The sequence below is a fragment of the Talpa occidentalis genome, unplaced genomic scaffold (assembly GCF_014898055.3).
Source record: "Talpa occidentalis isolate TD23 unplaced genomic scaffold, MPIMG_talOcc4v2.1 talOcc4.3, whole genome shotgun sequence".
In the NCBI taxonomy this organism is placed as follows: domain Eukaryota; kingdom Metazoa; phylum Chordata; class Mammalia; order Eulipotyphla; family Talpidae; genus Talpa; species Talpa occidentalis.
Window position 1 is genome coordinate 42,220,594 of NW_023603184.1, and position 19,439 is coordinate 42,240,032.

At 42.0% G+C, this 19,439-nt stretch overlaps 1 protein-coding gene across 1 annotated transcript in view; it reads left to right on the plus strand.

The window, feature by feature from the left end:
• Nucleotides 1-15,710, plus strand: part of AAMDC (adipogenesis associated Mth938 domain containing) — a 29,362-nt gene extending 13,652 nt beyond the window's left edge. The window contains exons 3-4 of the mRNA XM_037523031.2: nt 11,864-11,959; nt 15,539-15,710. Coding sequence (XP_037378928.1) covers nt 11,864-11,959; nt 15,539-15,679 — 237 coding nt within the window. The 3' untranslated portion in view covers nt 15,680-15,710. The remainder of the gene's footprint in view (nt 1-11,863; nt 11,960-15,538) is intronic.
• Nucleotides 15,711-19,439: the final 3,729 nt, after the last annotated feature.

Below are 19,439 nucleotides of genomic sequence, written 5' to 3' on the forward strand. Positions count from 1 at the left end.
CTCCGGTGGCTGGGGAGCAGCCGGGGATCGAACCGGCACTGCAGAGGCTGCGGGCCCCTTCGCAACCCAGTGCTCAATCGCTGCGCCACCGGGGAGGCCCTAAATCTAAATTATAAAAACCTATTTAAATAAATCATTTAAAACATAGGTATGGGCCTCCCTGGTGGCGCAGCGGTTGAGCGCTGGGTTGCGAAGCTGCCCGCGGCCTCTGCGGCGCTGGTTCGATCCCTGGCTGCTCCCCGGCCACCGGAGGAGGGTCCCACATGGCGCGCAGACCTCTCCTGCCGCCCGCTGCTCCCCTCAGCAGTGTACTTCGGTCCTTCTGCCTGCTCTGCTCCCTGCTCTGGCTCTGGTGAATTCTCTCGCCCTCCCGCGCTTCTGACTGTACCCAGTGCATGTATAAACCAAACAAACAAACAAATAATAAATAAATAAATAAATAAGACATGCCTCTAGAAAATTAAATAAATAAATAAATAAATAAATAAATAAATAAATAAAAATAAAACATAGGTAACATATACTTAAAATTCCTAAATTCCTAATTATGTTACTACATTCTGTGTTCTTGAAATTATTTATATCTGTAGTTATCTAATGATGAAACTACTGTGTTATATGTGCAACTGTACATCTGTTACTAGCTGCATTCAGTGATATCACATTGATATCTTGATATTAGCCATGGTGGGGGTATTTATACCATGGGCATTGGAAAACACAACATATGGGGCATTGCATTTTTTTTTTTGTCTTTTGAGCTTTATGGCTTAATTTAGTTATGACTAAATTATTTTTTAAATGCTACAAAGAGATTTTATTTGGAAGCAAAACAAACAGAAGACTGAGGAATCTCCACACAGCTCTCCATAGTGATTGGACCAGTTTGCACTCCCAACAGCAGTGCAGGAGAGTTCCTTTTTCTCCACATCCTCGCCAACATTTCTTGTTGCTAGTTTTTTTAATATGTGCCATTCTCACTGGTGTGAGATGGTCTCTCATTGTAGTTTAGATTTGCATTTCCCTGATTACAAGTGATGTTGAACATTTTTTCATATGCCTGTTGGCCATTTACATTTCCTCTTTGGAGAAGTTTCTTTTTAGCTCTTCTGCCCATTTTTTGACTGGATTATTTTCTTTGCTTTTGTTGAGTCTCATCAGCTCTTAAACCAGAGACATACTATGAAGGGGGGAGGGCGAGGAGAGGAGGGATTGGGGTCAAAATAAGTGGGGAGCAATTGTATGGGGAATATAACCAAGATGAAAATGCATACATTGTGCAAAAATGAAAAATGATGTAAGAAGTATAGAAAATAAAATATTGAAAAAAAAACAGAAGAGGGCCTCCCCGGTGGTGCAGCGGTTGAGCGCTGGGTTGCCAAGCTGCCCGCAGCCTCTGCAGCGCCGGTTCGATCCCCGGCTGCTCCCCAGCCACCGGAGGAGGGTCCCACATGGCGCGCAGACCTCTCCTGCCGCCTGCTGCTCCCCTCAGCAGTGTACTTCGGTCCTTCTGCCTGCTCTGCTCCCCGCTCTGGCTCTGGTGAATTCTCTCACCCTCCCGTGCTTCTGACTACCTAGTGCTTGTATAAATAAATAAATAAATATTAAAAAAAAAAATAAAAACAGAAGAAATGGTCACTTCATCTCTCCTTCCTATTCCATGGACATATGTAACTTCTGAAAGTCCACCCCCACAATTTCTCTGGAGAAGGAAACTGTGGGAGATTACTAGGCGTTATAGGTTTTATATCTTGCTGATCTATACATTAGTGGAACTTGCTAGCTTCCCCACCTCATTTAACTAAGTTTCTGAATATTAATGTTGACATTTACCCCTCTTGATGATGATATTCCTCTGAAAGCGTCTCTGACAGTTAAGGATATACCAGAGTAAATGGCCTTTCTTCCCTCAGTGCCAGGAAAGAAACTCCTGAGTCTCATGTCCAAAGTATATCCTTGGCAAAAGGTAGGCTATGGGTGTCATCTCAAAATGCTATTGTAGTTTCACCTCTTATAAGCATTTTGTTTCTACAAGATTTTATAAACTCAAATTCAGAAATTAGTAAGCACACAAAAGATGTAAGTTGCAATGTATATATGGTGGCACTAAGCCAGAAACCAAATGGAAAGGTCATTTGACTAAATAGATCAAAAAAGACAGATCGTTTGGTATGTGGCTATAACCAATACATTTGCCTTTAAATAAATTTTATTCTTAAACACAACAAGTATTATAAATTATATTATAAATTATTAAAATTATAACGAATAATAGACCTGTATAGCCATTATTCAATTTTAAAAATAAAATTTTACAAATATAATTGGAGATCTTTCCCTTCCTTCCATCTGTATCAGTATTCTGAATTTCCTTTATACTTTTTCAAATATCTGTCTGTATTCATAACAGTATTCTTTTTAAAGATTTATTTATTTATGCATACAAGAGCTGGGGTATAGGCCAGAGATTCAGGGAGTGAGAGGATTCACCAGAGACAGAGCGGGGAACAAAACAGGCAGACGACAGAAATACACTGCTGAGGGGAGCAGTGGGTGAGACAGGAGAGGTCTGCTACGCCATGTGGGACCCTTGCCGGCCTGCTGGGATTGAACCGGTGCTACAGAGGCTGCGGACAGCTTCACAGCACAGCACTCAACCGTCTGCACCAACAGGGGAGGCCCTATTTGTTTATTTTTAAAGATTTATTTTATTTATGTATGCATATACGAGCTGAGCTATAGGCCAGAGGTGTGGGAGGTGAAGGCTTCACCAGAGACAAAGTGGGGAGCAGAACAGGCAGATGGACTGAAATGTCACTGCTGAGGGTAGCAGCGGGCGAGACAGGAGAGGTCTGCTGCGCCATGTGGGTCACCTCTCTGGCTGGGGATCGAACTCGTGCTGCAGTGGCTACTGATAGCTTCATAGTGCTGAGACTTAACCCCTTGCACAACCAGGGGGGCCCTACTATGCCCAATTTATATGTTGCAATTGTAACACCTAAAGATGAAGGTATTAGGAAGTAGAGTCCTTTGTGAGGTCCTTAAGTCATTAGTGGGGGAGCCCTTATGAAGAGGATTAGTATCTCAGAAAAGAAGCTGCAGAGAGAGCTCTTCCCCCATATAAGGCCACAATGAGGAGGTGCTGGCTATGAGTCAGTGAGAGGGCCTTCACCAGAACTCAGCCATGCTGATGACTTGATCTTGGACTTCTAGCCTCCAGAACTGTGAGAACTAATTTGTTGTTTATAGGTTACCCTGTTAGTGGTATTTTGTTATAGCAGCCCAAACAGAATGAGATATTTTAATCCATCACTGTTATTAATATTTTTGAAGTTTAAATTATTCCAAATTAGGCAATGTCCTATTTATGTATTTCCATCCATTTTTGGCTTTGTTTTTTTGGCATAGACAGGTGTATTTTCTCTGGATTTAGCCATTCTTCAAGGGGTTCTAGTTCTTTCTCGTAGGGAATGGTATCTAGAAAACAAAGGCTGGGTATCATTGCGCGCTTATTGCTACTAGGATGTCACTACATATAAGCCCTTTAAGTATATAGAGGCAGAAAATGTGTGTGAGTGCACCTGTGGGCTATGATGTATTCCCTCACCTTATCCCTGTGGTGTTCCGGTATGATTGGCACTCAGATATCCACTCTACCCCAAGTGATTTGTGTGGCTGATCATGATTTCGTTTAGGAATGACTCTGTGGATTAGCCAGTGTAAAAGCCAAGTAATATAAATCCCAAAATCTATTGGCTTAAAGAAGATAAAAGAATATTTTCCTCTCTCATATATTAGTGTGACCAGTCTAAGAGGGAGACAGGGAGGACAGCTCTGGGGAGACAGAAAGAGACCCCGATTGTTTTCTCTCTTGCTCTATCATCTTCTAGAACATTTGAATGGTGGGAACTGGTTGTAGCCATGCCACAAATCTAACTTGCAAGGAAGGGGAAAGAGAAGAAATGGTCAAGCTCAGTGTTTTAGGCCCTAACCTAGATGTGGCATCAATTTTTTCTGCTCATAGTCCAGTGAATTTTTATTAGTGATAGTATTGTCACATGCCATATCTACCTGTCAGGGGGGAAAAAGAAAGTGAAGTCTCTAGGTTGGCAGCCATGAGCCCCAGAGAAACAACTCAATGGGTTTTGAAAGTACTAGCACAGTTCTATGTCTGCTACTATGTGATGTGAGGGTAGTATGCTAATGGATTTTTGGAAAATATTTCCACTCTTCTAAAGCTAGTAGAAGAGTACATTACGAGACAATACATCTGGTTTTCACTATTTAGATAATTTCATTTGTATCAAATGTTTCCTTTGTAATTCTATGTATTTATGCACTTAAAAACTTTATTCTAAGAAAGGGGCTGTAGGTTTCACCAGATTGCCAGAGCAGTCTATGGCACAAAAAAATAGGTCCCTGCCCTGGCAGAGGCAGGAAGATATTCTAGAGGCTGTTCATTCAGGCAAGCGATAATGAGGCTGTGACTCAGGCAGTGTCCACAGGGGACAGATTCCAGAGATCTTTTAACCTTCACTCAGAATCTTTTATCATCAGCACAGCCAGACAAAAGCATTGCTACTATTTATGCTCACTTCATTTTGGTAGAAGGAAAATGCTTCCTTGAAAGTATAACTTAGGAATGTTTTATTTTAAAATTTAACATAAAAAAGGGCGAAATGCCTGAGCCATATAGGACGTGATCCTGTTGTTCAGTTGGCATAGTGGATAGCGGCTGGACATTTTCCCACAATTAATAGTTTTTCCACAAGAAAAAAACAATACGCCCTCATCCTTACACTGTGTGATGTAAAGCCTCTTAAAGAAGAGGAACTGCATCAGACATTCACGGAGGGAAGATTTGCCCTGAGGGATAGGAAGCAGCAGAGTGGGAGCTGGTGGCAGGTTGATAGGTTGATGCCTCCTCTGTAACTGGCTGATGCTCCCATCACAGCCCTCAGCGCAGGCTGTGAGTAATCACCCGCCAACTCCTGGGTCCACAGGCTTTCACAGCAGTATCTTTCATCTCTCCCTGCATGACACCCCAGCCCTGAAGTGTAGCACGCAGTGGCCAGATTCATCACCTGGGTTTCATTGATCCAGCAACTTGATGGGCTGTGGCTGTCTCCAGCCTGAATCTCCAGAGATTACCGTTTTGCACTGTCACATGACCTTTCACTTGATGTCAAGCCTTGTTTCCTTATACTAGGATGTGAGTTCCAGAGGCTGGGGATCATGGTGCTCCTCAAAATGGGTGCTATTCTTTGTTGAATGAAAGAATCATTTAGCATTTACTTAAGGAGGGTCAAGCTCTCCATTCTTGGTTTGTAACTCTAATAAATGTTTACCTTGGTCATAGCCCAGAAAAAAAAAATGTTAATTCTTCCTTTCATAACTGTGCAGCTGAGGGCAGTTCTGGGATTAGTCACAGAGCCATGGAACTAAATAAGGTATCTAATGTCATCGTCTGACATTGTTTAAGAATCAATTATTGTAATCAAGTGAAAAATATCAGTTTCTCATCTTTTAAAAATTTATGAACCTAATGTCAGGAGGAAAATAATCTAATCTCCCCCAATCTCTGATCTCTGTGGGGAACAGGGAGAGCTGGAAGCAGAGGTATTGTTCAGAGACACTTGGACACTAGCTCTACATCATCAAGGATGCACCCTTGCTATTGAGCAGCACTGTTCACTCTTCCATAGGTAGGTGTTCTAACTGAGAACACTCTTGGATACTTCCTAAAGCAGAAATATATATAGTCTAGTATAAATGACGTAGGAAAGGGTTAATGATGTAAGCCTGAATATGAAAAGGTATTAGTGAGAGAGACTGGCTTTGTTATCAGCTCTGGAACATTCAGTGACCCAGAGAAGAATGTCAGCAGCAGTTGTACATCCCACAGAGCCAGGAGACACGCAGAAAGCCAACTAAGATATGTTATGTCTGATTCTGTGTTGTGAAGCCACCTGGCTTCTGTTAAGTTCTACTTCCGTGGCTAAGTAAATCAGAAAGCTCTATCTATGTGTGCCTGTTTGTGGTCTCTTTCTGCTGATCTGTAACATATCTATACTACTGCACTTTAATAAAGAACTACTTTAAAATAATTTTGGGGGGCTCCCAGGTGGCGCAGGCAGTTGAGCACAGCGCCGTGAAGCTGTCCTCAGCCTCTACAGTGCAGGTTCGATCCTGGCCGGCCAGCGATAATCCCACATGGCATGGCAGACCTCTCCTGTCTCGTCCGCTGCTCCCCTCAGCAGTGTATTTCAGTCTGCCTGTTCTGCTCCCCACTCTGTCTCTGGTGAATCCTCTCCCCCTCCTGCCCCTCTGGTCTGTACCGTGGTTCTGGTATGCATGAATAAATAAATCTTTAAAAAAAATAAAATAAAATAATTTTGGACTTGTGGAAAGGTTAAATAATAGTACAAAGAATCCTCATTTTTGCCCTGGTGGCGCACAGTTTAAAGTCCCAGCATCATCAAGCCACTGTGGCCTGAGTTCAATCCCCGGCCAGGGAGCAACCCACATGGCGCAGCAGACCTCTCCTGTCTCACCCACTGTTCCCCTCAGTGGTGTATTTCAGTAGATCCACCTGTTCTGCTCCCCATTCTGTCTCTGGTGAATCCTCTTACTCCCCAATCCTGCACCTCTGGCCTATACTCTAGTTCTTGTATGCATAGATAAAATAAAAATAAATCTTAAAAAAATAAAAATAAAAAAATATGCACTTCCATATTGACTTTTTATATCAAGTGTTTTCCTAGTCTTCACTTAAACACTTCTTTGGTAAAGTATTCAGATACTTTACCAATTTTTAAAAATTGGATTATTATTTTTGTGTTTTGAGAACCCCTTATATATTCTGGATACAAGCCCATTGTCAGATATGTGAGCTGCAAATATTTTCTCTCAACCTGTAGATTTTCTTTTCCTCTTCTTAATTGTGAGAGAATACATACTATTGTTAGAGAACTGATAGGAGGCCAGTGTAACCTGAGCATAGAACATGAAATGGATGCAATGAGAGGCAGCTGGAAACTTACAGACCATGTGAAGGAGTTTGGCATTTTTACTAAGGACAATGAGCAGCCATTGAATGTAATTAAGGAGAAGTGGTGACATGGATGGGATCATGAAATGATCCCTCTGGCTACAGTTTGAGGAATAGATAATTGCAAAGAGCTAATGTTTTATGAAGACCAGTTAGAAAATGGCAGCTTAGACCAGGGGTAGTGGCAGTAGAGATGGAAAGAAATGGACAGATCCAAGAGACAATAAAGAAGAAAATATCTAGCTAATACCCACTATATCCAGTTTTTTGCGGGGGAGGGAATGTTTACTATTTCAACATTGTATTTGTTGCTTAGCTGTAGGGTTTTCTTAGAAGTCTTTTATTTAAGGAAGGTTTCCTTTAGTTTATTTTGCTGAGATTTTTAAAAATCATAAATACATGGTGAAATTTTTTAAATGCTTGTTCGACATTAGTTGAGATATTTATATGTTATTCTTTACACTGGTGAACAACACTGATTTTATTTTATTTTTTTATTTTTTGTGGGACCCTCGCCGGTGGCCGGGGATCGAACTGGTGCTACAGAGGCTGCAAGCAGCCTTGCAACCCAGCACTCAACTGCTGCGCCACCAGGGGAGGCCCACAACACTGATTTTTGAATGTTGAACCAACCTTGGATTTACTAGTGCTTTACTGAAGATTTTCATGAAATGCTTAAGTGTAAGGGCCAGGAATGGACCACAGTGCAGGTTTTCTGATCCCATGCAGACCGGGTAAAGGAGGAGTCAGAGTCCTCAGTAGTTTTGCAGGTTTTTTATTTGGGGTTCACCAGGCATATGGCATGCAGGGGTGCTGGCTGGGGGGCTGGGAGGCCTGCCAGCAAGTCTTCACTCTATCTGGGCTCTCTAGCGTTCGTTCTGCTGCTTCTCGGCTTCTCTTTCGGCTTCTGCTTCGGCTTCTACTTCTACTGCTGCTACTGCTACTGCTGCTGCTGGCGTCCCCTTGACGCCGCCCTTAAAAGCACAGTCTTAGCTCAGCTGAATCCCATCTACCTATGCCCACACCCTATTCCAGGTGCCCGCCATCAGGCATGCATTCAGGACAAGGATCCATCATCTATCCTGATGGCGGAAAGGCAGAAAAGCCTGATATTTTCTTTACCCTACATTAAGATACTTAATCAGTGAAGTCATAGTACCCAGAATTTTTATTATAGAATGGTTCAAATTATGAATTCAATTTCTAACTGATATAGGAATATTCAGATTTTCTGTATCTTCTTGTATTACTTTTGATGCATTTGTTTTTCAAGAAATTGGATGATTTCATCTCGGTTGCCTTATTTATCAGTGTAAAGCTATTCCTAATATTATTAGTCTCTTAGGATCTATAATAATGCCGCCTTTGATACCTGATATTTATGATCTGTGTCTACTTTTCCATTTTTCCTGCTTAGTCAGTCTTGAAGAGTTTTATCAATTTTATTCATCTTTTTCAAATCACCAACTTTTGACACTGTTGATTTTCTCTTGTTTCTTATTTCATTAATTGACATACATATGTTCATTATTTTCTGTTTTCTACTTACTTTGATATAATTTGTTTTTCTTTTTTTAGCTTTTTAAGATAAAAAGCTTAGATCGTTGATTCTAGACCATTTTTCTACTATAAGTTCCTAGAGCACTAAATTCCCTCTAACATTATTTAATTGTAACCACAAATTTAAAATGTATATTTTTAAAGATTTATTTATTTATGCATAAAAGAACTAGAGTACAGGCCAGAAGTGTGGGGGTGAGAGGATTTACCAGAGACAGAGTGGGAAACAGAACAGGTGGATTGACTGAAATACACTGCTGAGGGGAGCAGCGGGTGAGTCAGGAGAGGTCTGCTGCACCATGTGGGTAGCTCTCTGCCTGGGCACAGAACTCATGCTGCAGTGGCTGCAGATAGCTTCATAGTGCTGTGACTTAACCCTTTGTGCCACGAAGGAGGCCCATAATATATTTTTCCTTTATCCTTCAGTATAAAACACTCTCTTTTGCTCAAGTTCCAGTTATTTGTCACTCCTCAAAATATCATGTTACAATTTATATCTACTTTGTCAAATGACATTTTCTATATTATTTCACTTCTTTGAAATTTATTGAGACTTATGGCATGACATTTAGTCTGTCTTAGTGAATCTTCCAGGTGTAATTGGAAAAACATGTGCATTCTGTAGTTGTTTGGTGTAATAACCTACAGATGTCTATTAGGTCAAATTAATTGATAGTGTTTATATACTCTATTTCCTTACTGGCTTTTTCCCTATTTGTTCTATCAATTACTGAGAAAAGGTGGTTAAAATTTCCATCTATGCTGGGTTTGTTTATCCCCTTAGTTATTTTTGTCTTCATGTATTTTGTAGCTGTATTACTAAGGTATACAGATTTGGGATGCTTGGTTTTTCTTTATGATATAGGCCCTTTAAGCACCATGAGATGACATTCTTATCTCCATTACTACTCCTGTCTCGAAGTCTACTTAACGTGGTATTACTATAACCACACTAGCTTTCTTACTGTTTTGAGCTAAGTACAACTCTATGTGGTTGTCAGATTTAGTACTTCAAAGTGTCATGAAAGTTGTTTCTGAGTATAGTATCCTAATAAAGTACATTAAACCAGAAGTTAAATATGTTTCAATTTAAACCCAGCCCCACCACTTACTATGACATCTTGGCCGATGTGTATATAGTTTGTGAGTTTCAGTTTCCTTTTTTTTTTTTTTTTAAAGAGGCATGCATTTTATTCATTTATTTGTTTGTTTGTTTGTTTGTTTGTTTACACATGCACTGGGTACAGTCAGAAGCGCGGGAGGGCGAGAGAATTCACCAGAGCCAGAGCGGGGAGCAGAGCAGGCAGAAGGACCGAAGTACACTGCTGAGGGGAGCAGCGGGCGGCAGGAGAGGTCTGCGCGCCATGCGGGACCCTCCTCCGGTGGCCGGGGAGCAACCGGGGATCGAACTGGCGCCGCAGAGGCCGCGGGCAGCTTCGCAACCCAGCGCTCAACCGCTGCGCCACCGGGGAGGCCCGTTTCAGTTTCCTTATCTAGAAAACAAAGAGAATGGATGTTTTAGTGTTACTTTATAGAGTCATTATGAAGATCCCATAGAGTAATTTCTATAGATATATGATGAAGGCTGCAACTATAAAAGCAAAATATTATTATTCTAAAGGTTTAATAAAGACTTACTTGCTCTCCTACCTTTTACAACTATATACAATTTCCATTCTAGCTCTTCTAAACCATCATCTTGTAGAGTATAAACTCCTTGGTTATTTGGTCCACATATTGTCTTCTTGATATTTTCAGCATCTAAATTTCCCTATATCATCTCTAACTATGGTTAAAATGCACTCCTTCCACAACCAATGCTTCAAGGCATACTCCTATTCAACACCCAGTTAAAATAACACATCTTCTACAATTTGTTACTCATACTTATTGCTCCCTCTTCTGAGATTCTTCACTGTATTTTATCTAATCCTGCTGCAACTATTTCTACATGTTCACTATCTTATCCAACTAAAACTCCTTCAGAGGCTATTTAGTTCACCTCAGTACTTCCAGTGCTTTAGTATATAGAGCCCGGTGCAGAGTAGATGCTCAGCAAATGCTTGCTGACGGAATGAAACAATGGAGATAGACTAATCAGGTAAGGATGACTTTGTGTCTCTGAGTTTCATTGCTGAAAGTGTCATTCTTGTACAGATCCATAGTAGGGGAAGCCCTGTACTTGAGCTGGTATTTATCAGACTCTGCCCTCCATATTGTCATTGCTGAAGTGGGAGTTATTCAGAAGCTACCATCCTTTAATGTTGAATTCCCATTCATTAAACACCTTACAGCAGATAACCCTGGAAGAATATGGGGACTTTACATAGCAATAGGGAGGCTTTAAAGCCTGGAGCTTAAGAGAAAAGATTCTTATGACAAGGAACTAGTATAGAGATTCTTATGAATTCTTCCCAACAGCCCCAGTTTTGGCTTCATGTGCAAGTGCTTTCTTCTCCCACTCCTTAGAGTTGTTTCAGCTCCAAACACACTCACCTACCTGGAGTTCACTGGCTTTTTCTTTCCTCTGAGCCTTTACACATGCTGTTCCCTGTACTTGGAATACCTTGTTCCCCTGATTACCTTTAACTTGGCTAATTCCTGCTTGTCCTTTAGGTCTCAGCTTAACTGTCACCAAAGATGGAATGCTTTCCCTGACCACCTGCCCTGACCCCCTGCATCTGGATTCGGTGCTCTTTCTTTATTTTCACAACATCCTGAACTTACTTCTGAGTAAAACTTATAAAACTATTGAAATTTCTGTTTAGTCTTCTGTATTTTTCATGCGACTTAGAGCACCTTGTGGGAAGAACTGTATCTTGTTATTTTCAGAACTCAGAATGATGCTTGGCACAGAGTACACCTCAGTAAATGTTTCTTCAGTGAATGCATGAATGATTCCACAAGATTGTCAATTGCTTGAACCTCCCTGTTGTGGCACAAGGGGTTAAATCTCAGCACTATCAAGTTGTCTTCAGCCACTGCAATGAGTTCGATCCCCAACCAGGGAGCTAACCTACATGGCACAGCAGACCTCTCCTCTCTCACCTGCTGCTCCTTTCTACAGTATATATTCAGTAGATCTGCCTGTTCTGCTCCCCACTCTGTCTCTGGTGAATCCTCTCACCCACACACACACACACACCTCTGGCCTACACCCCAGTTCTTATATGCATTAAAAAAAAAAAAAGAATGTCAATTGCCAAGATTAAAAAATCAGGTGGATGGTATACTTTCTCTTCTCACGTCTAGCATTCTCCTGGTGTGCAGCCGGCAGATGTGGAGGAAGTTGTCAAGCAGGGTGTGCAGACCCTTGTGATTGGCCGAGGGATGAGTGAGGCCTTGAAGGTATGTAGTGGTGAGCACGGCATTTCTGAGACAACTGGTGGTCTCTTGGACTTTTACCTTAGAGATGTGTTCTTCTTGGAGTTCATCTCTGTAATCACACAGGCCCCTTCTGCCAGCCAGCTGACAGCCCAGGATAAAATAATGGCTGCACACACTTCTCTTCCTCAGCAGGGTTGGCGTCACCAGTCTCCACCTAGCCCTGGGCCTGTGTTGTTTACGCTATTTCTCAGGAATTTCTCAATCCTGAAATTTCTCAAGCTTTATGATTATCAATATTTGGTTCTTTAAATTTTTGTAGTACTTTACCTTTTTATAGTACATTTTATTGTACCTTTTCTTTTTCTTTTCTTGGACATATTCAAGTTGTTTTTCCTTTTCAGAGAAAAAATTATGCCTATTATAGAAATAATATATGGCTATTGTAAAAGAATCATTGCATAAATGTAGAAGGTGAACAGTTTGATGTTTACTGCTTTAATTCTCTCTCACTGCATCTGCAAATATATACACTGACACATACAGATATACATGTACATATTTATAACTATTTTCACATAAATGGGATTATATTACACATACTGTTCTGTAGTCTTTCCCTCACATTATTATGGATAGCCTTTAACACAAATATATGGAGTTCGACCTCTTTCCTCTTTATAGATATGGCAAAACCCAGTTCCCTGCTGATGAAGGTACCGTTTATTTATATTTTTTGTATTAACCTAGTTTTTCTCTCATTACAATAATTTTCCCTCCCCCATCCTCCCCCATTGCTCATTAAAATAATTTCTATCTGTAAGGCTATTGTTATAAAATCATTCAAACATACAGAAAATATAGGGCATTTAAAAAAATATTTCACTCAGAGCTCTTACTGAGCCAGAGTCTAATTAAAATATATTTAAGAAAAATACTCGAGGCAAGCCAGAGTTGAGGAAATAGCCAATTATAACTGCCACTACAGAGAATCTTTTGATACATTTATTTGCACATATTTATTCAGCACCTTCAGACACCATTCTAGGCACTGGGAATAATGAGATAATCAAGAGAGACAAGACTCCTGGCCCTCATGAATAATTAAAAGGAGATAATTTCAGATCACAATAAATGCTATGAAGAAATGGTGATCTATGAGGGGCTGTTCTGAATGGGGGTGGTCAAGAAAGAGCTTTCTGAGAATACATTTGAGCTGAAATATACATACATTAACTACCTTCATCCTCACACCAACTCCAGGCTGTAAGGTTTATTATCATGTTACAGGGAAGGAAATTGGCGTTCATTGACATTAAATAATTGGCCTCAAAGTCTCTTGGTTGGTACTGGAAAAGTTAGAATTTAGAGTCAGGTTGGATGACTCAAACATTTAACATCGACATGCTAGGCATTCTACATGCTTTAACTGAAATCATTCTTATACAAACCCTGTGAGCTAGTTATGATCACCCCTGTTTAGAGACATGGGAAAATAGGTTCATAGATTTTAATTCACTTACCCAAGCTCACGCTGCTAGTAAGGACCTAAATCCAAGTCTGTCTGACTCCAAACTCCATGCTCTTTCCATTTCTATTTCTCTTGAGCTTTATGCATGCATATCATGGAACTTCTGTCAACTTCTTAGAAGCTTCTTCTGACTCCTTGGGGCTCACTACCAAATTTTGGACTGGTAACATTGATACCGGAATTGTCAGGCCTAGTCTCCCAGCCAGGAACGGACCCCAGGCTGCAGGGCAGCGCTGAGTCCCGGCCACTAGACCCCCACGGGTTGGTGTCTCACGAAGCCGCAGCAGGAACTTCGCAGACGCTCAGGCAAGCAAGCGAGAAGAGGCAGGTTTGTTTAGAGAAAGAAAAAGTTTATTGAGGAGAAAAAGAACAGAAATAAAGTGGGACTCCCAGGCCAGGAAACCAGGCCTGGGAGGGGCAAGGAAGCCAAAGTGGAGTCGTGTCTCAGGGAATATAGACCTTCTTTCCCTAATTATTCTAAAGCTCCACCAGTCTCTTTGTGATTGGTTAGTTCTCGGCTGTCTCACTTAATTTGCTACTGAGTGGGGGATCTTCACATTCCTTATCTAACAGGTTTCTCTTTCCCCATTTGTTGCATCTTTATCTTTATGGCCCAGTCCTCGGGATGGGCATCCCTGCATTGAAGTTAAACAGCTGCCCTTCTAAGTTGTCCATAAATTAAACCACTCTCCATTTCTCCAATCTCCGCCTCCCTTTACCACCTGAAGGAAACCAGGACCACCGTTAACAATGTTGTCCTTGGTCCTGAGATGTTTGTTTTTCCTAGTGGAATGGGTTACATTCCCTTGGTTGTCCTCATCTCTGAAGCCTCCCTAAATTCTTCAGAGGTCCCCTCCTGCACTGTCCCTGAAACTGCCTAATAACCCTAGCTTGCCCTGTGTCTTAACATGCTGGGTGAAAGAAGAGTCACAGGCATCACCTGTGACTGGGGAGTATTATCTCATGGCAGGGAAAGAAACCCCAGCATGCCCTTCCCCTGACTTGTGGGTCTGCTAATCCTAAGCGGCCTGTTCGGCCACCATTTTTGTTACCTGCAGTTCTGCATTCCTAAACAAGGTCAAGAACTGGCCAATCAGTTATAGGAGCCAAAGCTTACAAGGTGCCTTTCAAATCAACCAAGATCTTAAAGCTGATCAGGGGAAAGCCTGTTGATAAGACTGAAACCAAGGCTGGGGATGTAGAGCTTGATCTCAACTGCAATACCAAGTCCTCAGGCAGATGAGAAATGCCTGGAAGGCAGACTCACAATCCCTGATAACTATGGATGACAACATACATTTCACCCCTCCCTTTTCTTTTTGTCCTCCTTCCCCTCACAACTGATGATTATCCCATCAATAAAAAGGCCAGATTCTTGCTCCTCGGAAGCATTGTGCATTGTGCAGCCTACTCCACGACTCCCTTTTGTCATCGTGTTATAGGACAGGGAGAGGGGCAGCCCAAGCCCCGCAAACCTGCCTATTCTAAATGGGTTCTGCCATCCACTGCATTAACACAAAACATAGGAGACTTTAATGGGAAGGAACTTTAATTAAACTAGGAAACAACACAGGTAAGGCAAAGAGTCTAGTTTTTAAATGAAGCACCCAAAGTTACCCGTCCCCTCGTGGGTAAAAGTCCATCCATATGGGATCGGCCCAGAACAAGGCCCCAAAGCCTGCTACAAGTCTAAAGCATCTTCCAGTGGGGACCCACAGCAAAGGGTCACAAACAACCGGACAAGCCTGGAAGGAAAAAAGCAAAATTAACATTAAGATAAAAGCTGCCATTGTCACCTCCCCATGGGTCTCACCCACATTTGTGTCACCCAGTCCACGACCAAAAGACAAGCGCAGTTTTTTCACGTGTTTTTAGGCTCCATGCGCCTCCTCCAGGTCTCCTGGCTCCATCCTGCTTCCTTCCTTAGTCTCTTCTGCAGCTTCTCCTCTTCCTGCTCAGCTCCACCCTCCCTTGGGTGTGGCAGGGAACCTCCCCCTTTCCTGGGGACCACCCTGTTACAATCGGTGTTGCCGATGCAGCACTGACTTACTCATCTTTCCCCCTCTTTCCAGGTGCCTCCATCAACTGTGGAATACCTCAGGAAACAAGGCATCGATGTCCGGGTCCTCCAGACAGAGCAGGCAGTGAAGGAATACAATGCCTTGGTTGCCCAAGGTGTCAGGGTGGGAGGAGTTTTCCATTCTACCTGCTGATGGAGCCTTAAGGAGACAATAAATCACTAAGCAGCAGTGCCTGTGACTGTCACTTTGACCACTCTTCAAACCTGTGTCCCCAAGCATTTTAAACAGCTGCTTGTGCTAGGCTTTGGTATGCATGGATGACTCAGGCAAGATCCTGTCTTAGGGGGTTGGGGGGCGGTAGACCGGAGGTGGGGAAGGTGGCCTGAGAAATCAGGAGACAGTTGAATAATGTGGTAAACATTGGCTCCCACTTAGGTGAGCCAAAAATAAAGTCTTCTGTTTTGAAGGACAAAGAAAAGTTTTAATCACATTGCAATTGATGCTTTGGAATGTTCAGCCATCAATTCAACCACTGTTGAGTACCCTGCATGCCAGGCACCGCTATGAGTTGCAGAGAAACAGCAATAAAAATCTTGTCATCGTGAAGCTTATATTCTAGTGGGGAAATACACAAGTAAACAAATAAATACAGAGTGTAAGTAGGCTCACTTATGAAGAAAAATAAAGCAGGATAGAAAGACAGAGTGATGGGGGCTATTTCACGTACGTCGTCAGGGTGTTTCTTTGTACACAGGACATGAGAGCTGAGCCCCGAGTGAAGGTGCATCCAGCTAAGTAATAGTATGAGGAGATACATGCTCATACTTGGGTCTTGACAGGCTGTCCCTCTAACTGAACTTGAGCCTCACCAGACAGTTCTGAGCCTCAGACTCCCTCATTATAGAAAGATGGGGCTGGCCTAGATACTAGATGCCCCTTAGTGGTATCTCCTGGCTCAGATAGTCTTTGTCCTATGAAATACCAGGTGACCTTGCAGAGTCCTCAAAGAGATTGATGGAACTGTAATAAGTTTACAGTGTCACCTTATTTTTCATCCCCCCTCTTTTAAGAGTTATGACTATGATCTTCATGTCAAATAAGCCTAACTTTGAACTGTGGCTTTCTACATGTGTCACTGGTTGGGCAGTTATTTAATTCCTCAAAGTTTTACTGTTCTCGTCTGTCAGATAAAGATAATATTAATACCTGGAGTTACTGGAAATATTTAATGAAGTAATTCAGAGAAAGTCTCAGCACACTGCTTGGCATGTAGTAAGGACTCAATAAATTGAAGCCACTGTTGTCATTACCTATTAATGGGGCTGCTATATAAAGCCAGCTAGTTTTATTTTATGGTTCTTAATATAGCATCTTATTATCTCACAGATTCATGGAATGTTAGAACCCAAAGGAACTGTCTACCCTTTTCTCTCTCACTCTTTTATTCAGTAATTATCTTTTATGCGCTTTTACTGAAATACTCTTACTAATTGTCTTATAACCTCTGATGGCTGGGCCCTAGGGCTACAGGAATGAGTCGTTCCTGCCCTTGGGGGTCCTACTGGAGAGACAGACAAATAAATATACAGTGTGCTAACATTATAATAGTTACAAGTTCAGTGGTGGCACAAATTTATCCTACCAGAATGGAAGGAAAATTAGGGAAGACATCACTAAGAACATGACACTAGCTGAGTCTCAAAGAAGATGCTCATTCATTCTCTTAAGCATTTGGCAACTTGTTAACTAGACATTTAATAGTATGGTGCATACCAAGGCCACAACTAAATAAAATCACGCCACCTCAGTGCTCATTGAAGCCACAGCCCAGAAAGCTGATTTTTGTTCCACATGGCCCCACCACCTGATTGGCCCAGTTGGATACCTAACCTAAGGGAAACCAATCCATAGATTGTACAGAAACTTAAGATTATGGGCTGGCAGGAAAAGATGAGCTACCAAACCATCTAGATTTTTCACAGTTCACCCAGCAAGTAAGTGGTAGAGTCAATTTAGAACCCACCACTCTGTCTTGATCTTTTCTACCATCCACATCCTTAGGAGGCCCATGGGAATGAGAACCTTACAGACCTGATACCCTATGGGGGAATAGAGGGTTGGGGGAGGTATTGCTCAGTGGCCTTTCTGCAAGCTGCCAGTGATCAGGTGACAAGCTCTTTCTAGCTCTGTTTCCTCAGCTCCTAAGACCAGGAACTGATATATATAAGTAGGAGGGATATTTGATAAAATTCAGACTTTCTCTAGTGATGAAATATTTTTTGTGTGTGTCAAATGTGAAGTGAGACAGCTCCAGTGGGTGTTGGATTAGGTGTGGGTGTAACCAGTGTTCCTAAGTGAGTTGTCCTCACATTAAAGAGAATTTAGTAGAGACTTCTTAGAGACAGAAGTATCTTGCAGTGAGAATATACTTTGTATAGAATCTGGTAGGAAACAGCTTCTACTTCTGAATCTGTTCTATAGATTGGTCATTGTTTGAAATGTGCAGAGCCTGGAGAGAACCTATTTTTCCACACGATACATACTTAGTCCCATGTCTTAGTCATCAAGCCCTTTGGTTCGATTTGTAGATAGCACAACTCACGCTGCCCACAGCTGATTTCTTTTAGCTTGAGCGGTTTCTAAGACAAAGCTTCTGCCAGGGTACTACATGGGTACCCATGTTCCCCATGCTTCTGTTTGCTGAAGTTAATCATGTCAGAGTCAAATATAAAGTCCTTTCAGAAACTTGAATCTCAAGGCTGGCTTTTACTGGCATGCCATGATACTGCTAAGATTGCTTGGATTCATATGCTTATGCTTCCTTCCCTGCCTGGCATATAGCGGGGGCTGTGCTAGGGGTACTAAAACACCAGCATTCTTACTCTCCAGGCGTGGAGATTGGTTGGAAGAAGTAAGACATGTGCACACACAATTATGATGCAGGAGTTACAAACTGGCATTATTCTACTAAAGATATTTTGCCGCAGTAATTTTTGTTTTTACTAAATTTGTCAACTGTTGACATGTCCACGTAACTCTCGGGTTACACGTTTATTCCTTCGTATGTGCTCGTGCATGACGCACACTCCACCAAACCCCAGGGCCAGTGCCCCATCCCCTTCCTTCCCACTCCCTCCAGCAAGTAGTTTTCACTCAGTCTCAGAACTGTTTTGCTGTACTTTGCCAGTGTATGTATATTTTGTTATCCATGTACCACAGACAAGTGAGACCATCTGATATCTGACTTATTTCACTTGGCAAATCACTTCCAGGTCCATCCCTTAAGGGACTATTTCATCTTTTTTGTCTCAGTAACTGTAATTTACATTAGTTACTAAGACTTTAAAATTGGGTATTTTTTTGCATGCAAATGCAGATTTCTGGAAGAATTGGAAGAGCTGATGCCAGCAGGCCCACATTTATAGACAACCAAGTGGAGCTGAGCAGCACTGCCTTCTGACAGAAAATGTACTGATTCAGTCTCCGTTTTCTTCCCGAGGATGTATTAGTCCTTTTGGCCTGTGTGCCTTCGTTTAGGGGTTTGCATTTGTGAACCTGCAACAAATACTATGCTTGAAGAATATATAGGCGCCTATGGGCCTATGTATTACATATGGTAAAACATCAAGCCCACAGGAGACAGAGGTTCTAGAATGAGGCTGTCTTGAAGAAAGGGACTGTAGGCGACAGCCTGAAGAGCAGTAGGTCCAAAGCTCTAGGAGTGAGCAAGAAATGGAAAGAAAGAATGGGGGCGACTCCAGTTAGGGCTCCACAGCTGGAGAAGCACAGAATGCTTCGGACAAGAAGTATGGGGCTGGAGAGGACAGCAGGGGCATGAAGAGCCTTAAGGAATTTAGACTTTATCCAGGGACAAAAAGTGATACACTTCAAGGCACTTAAGCTTTAGGGGAAGGGTGTAATCAAAACCTGGGTTTTACAAAGATTATTCTGA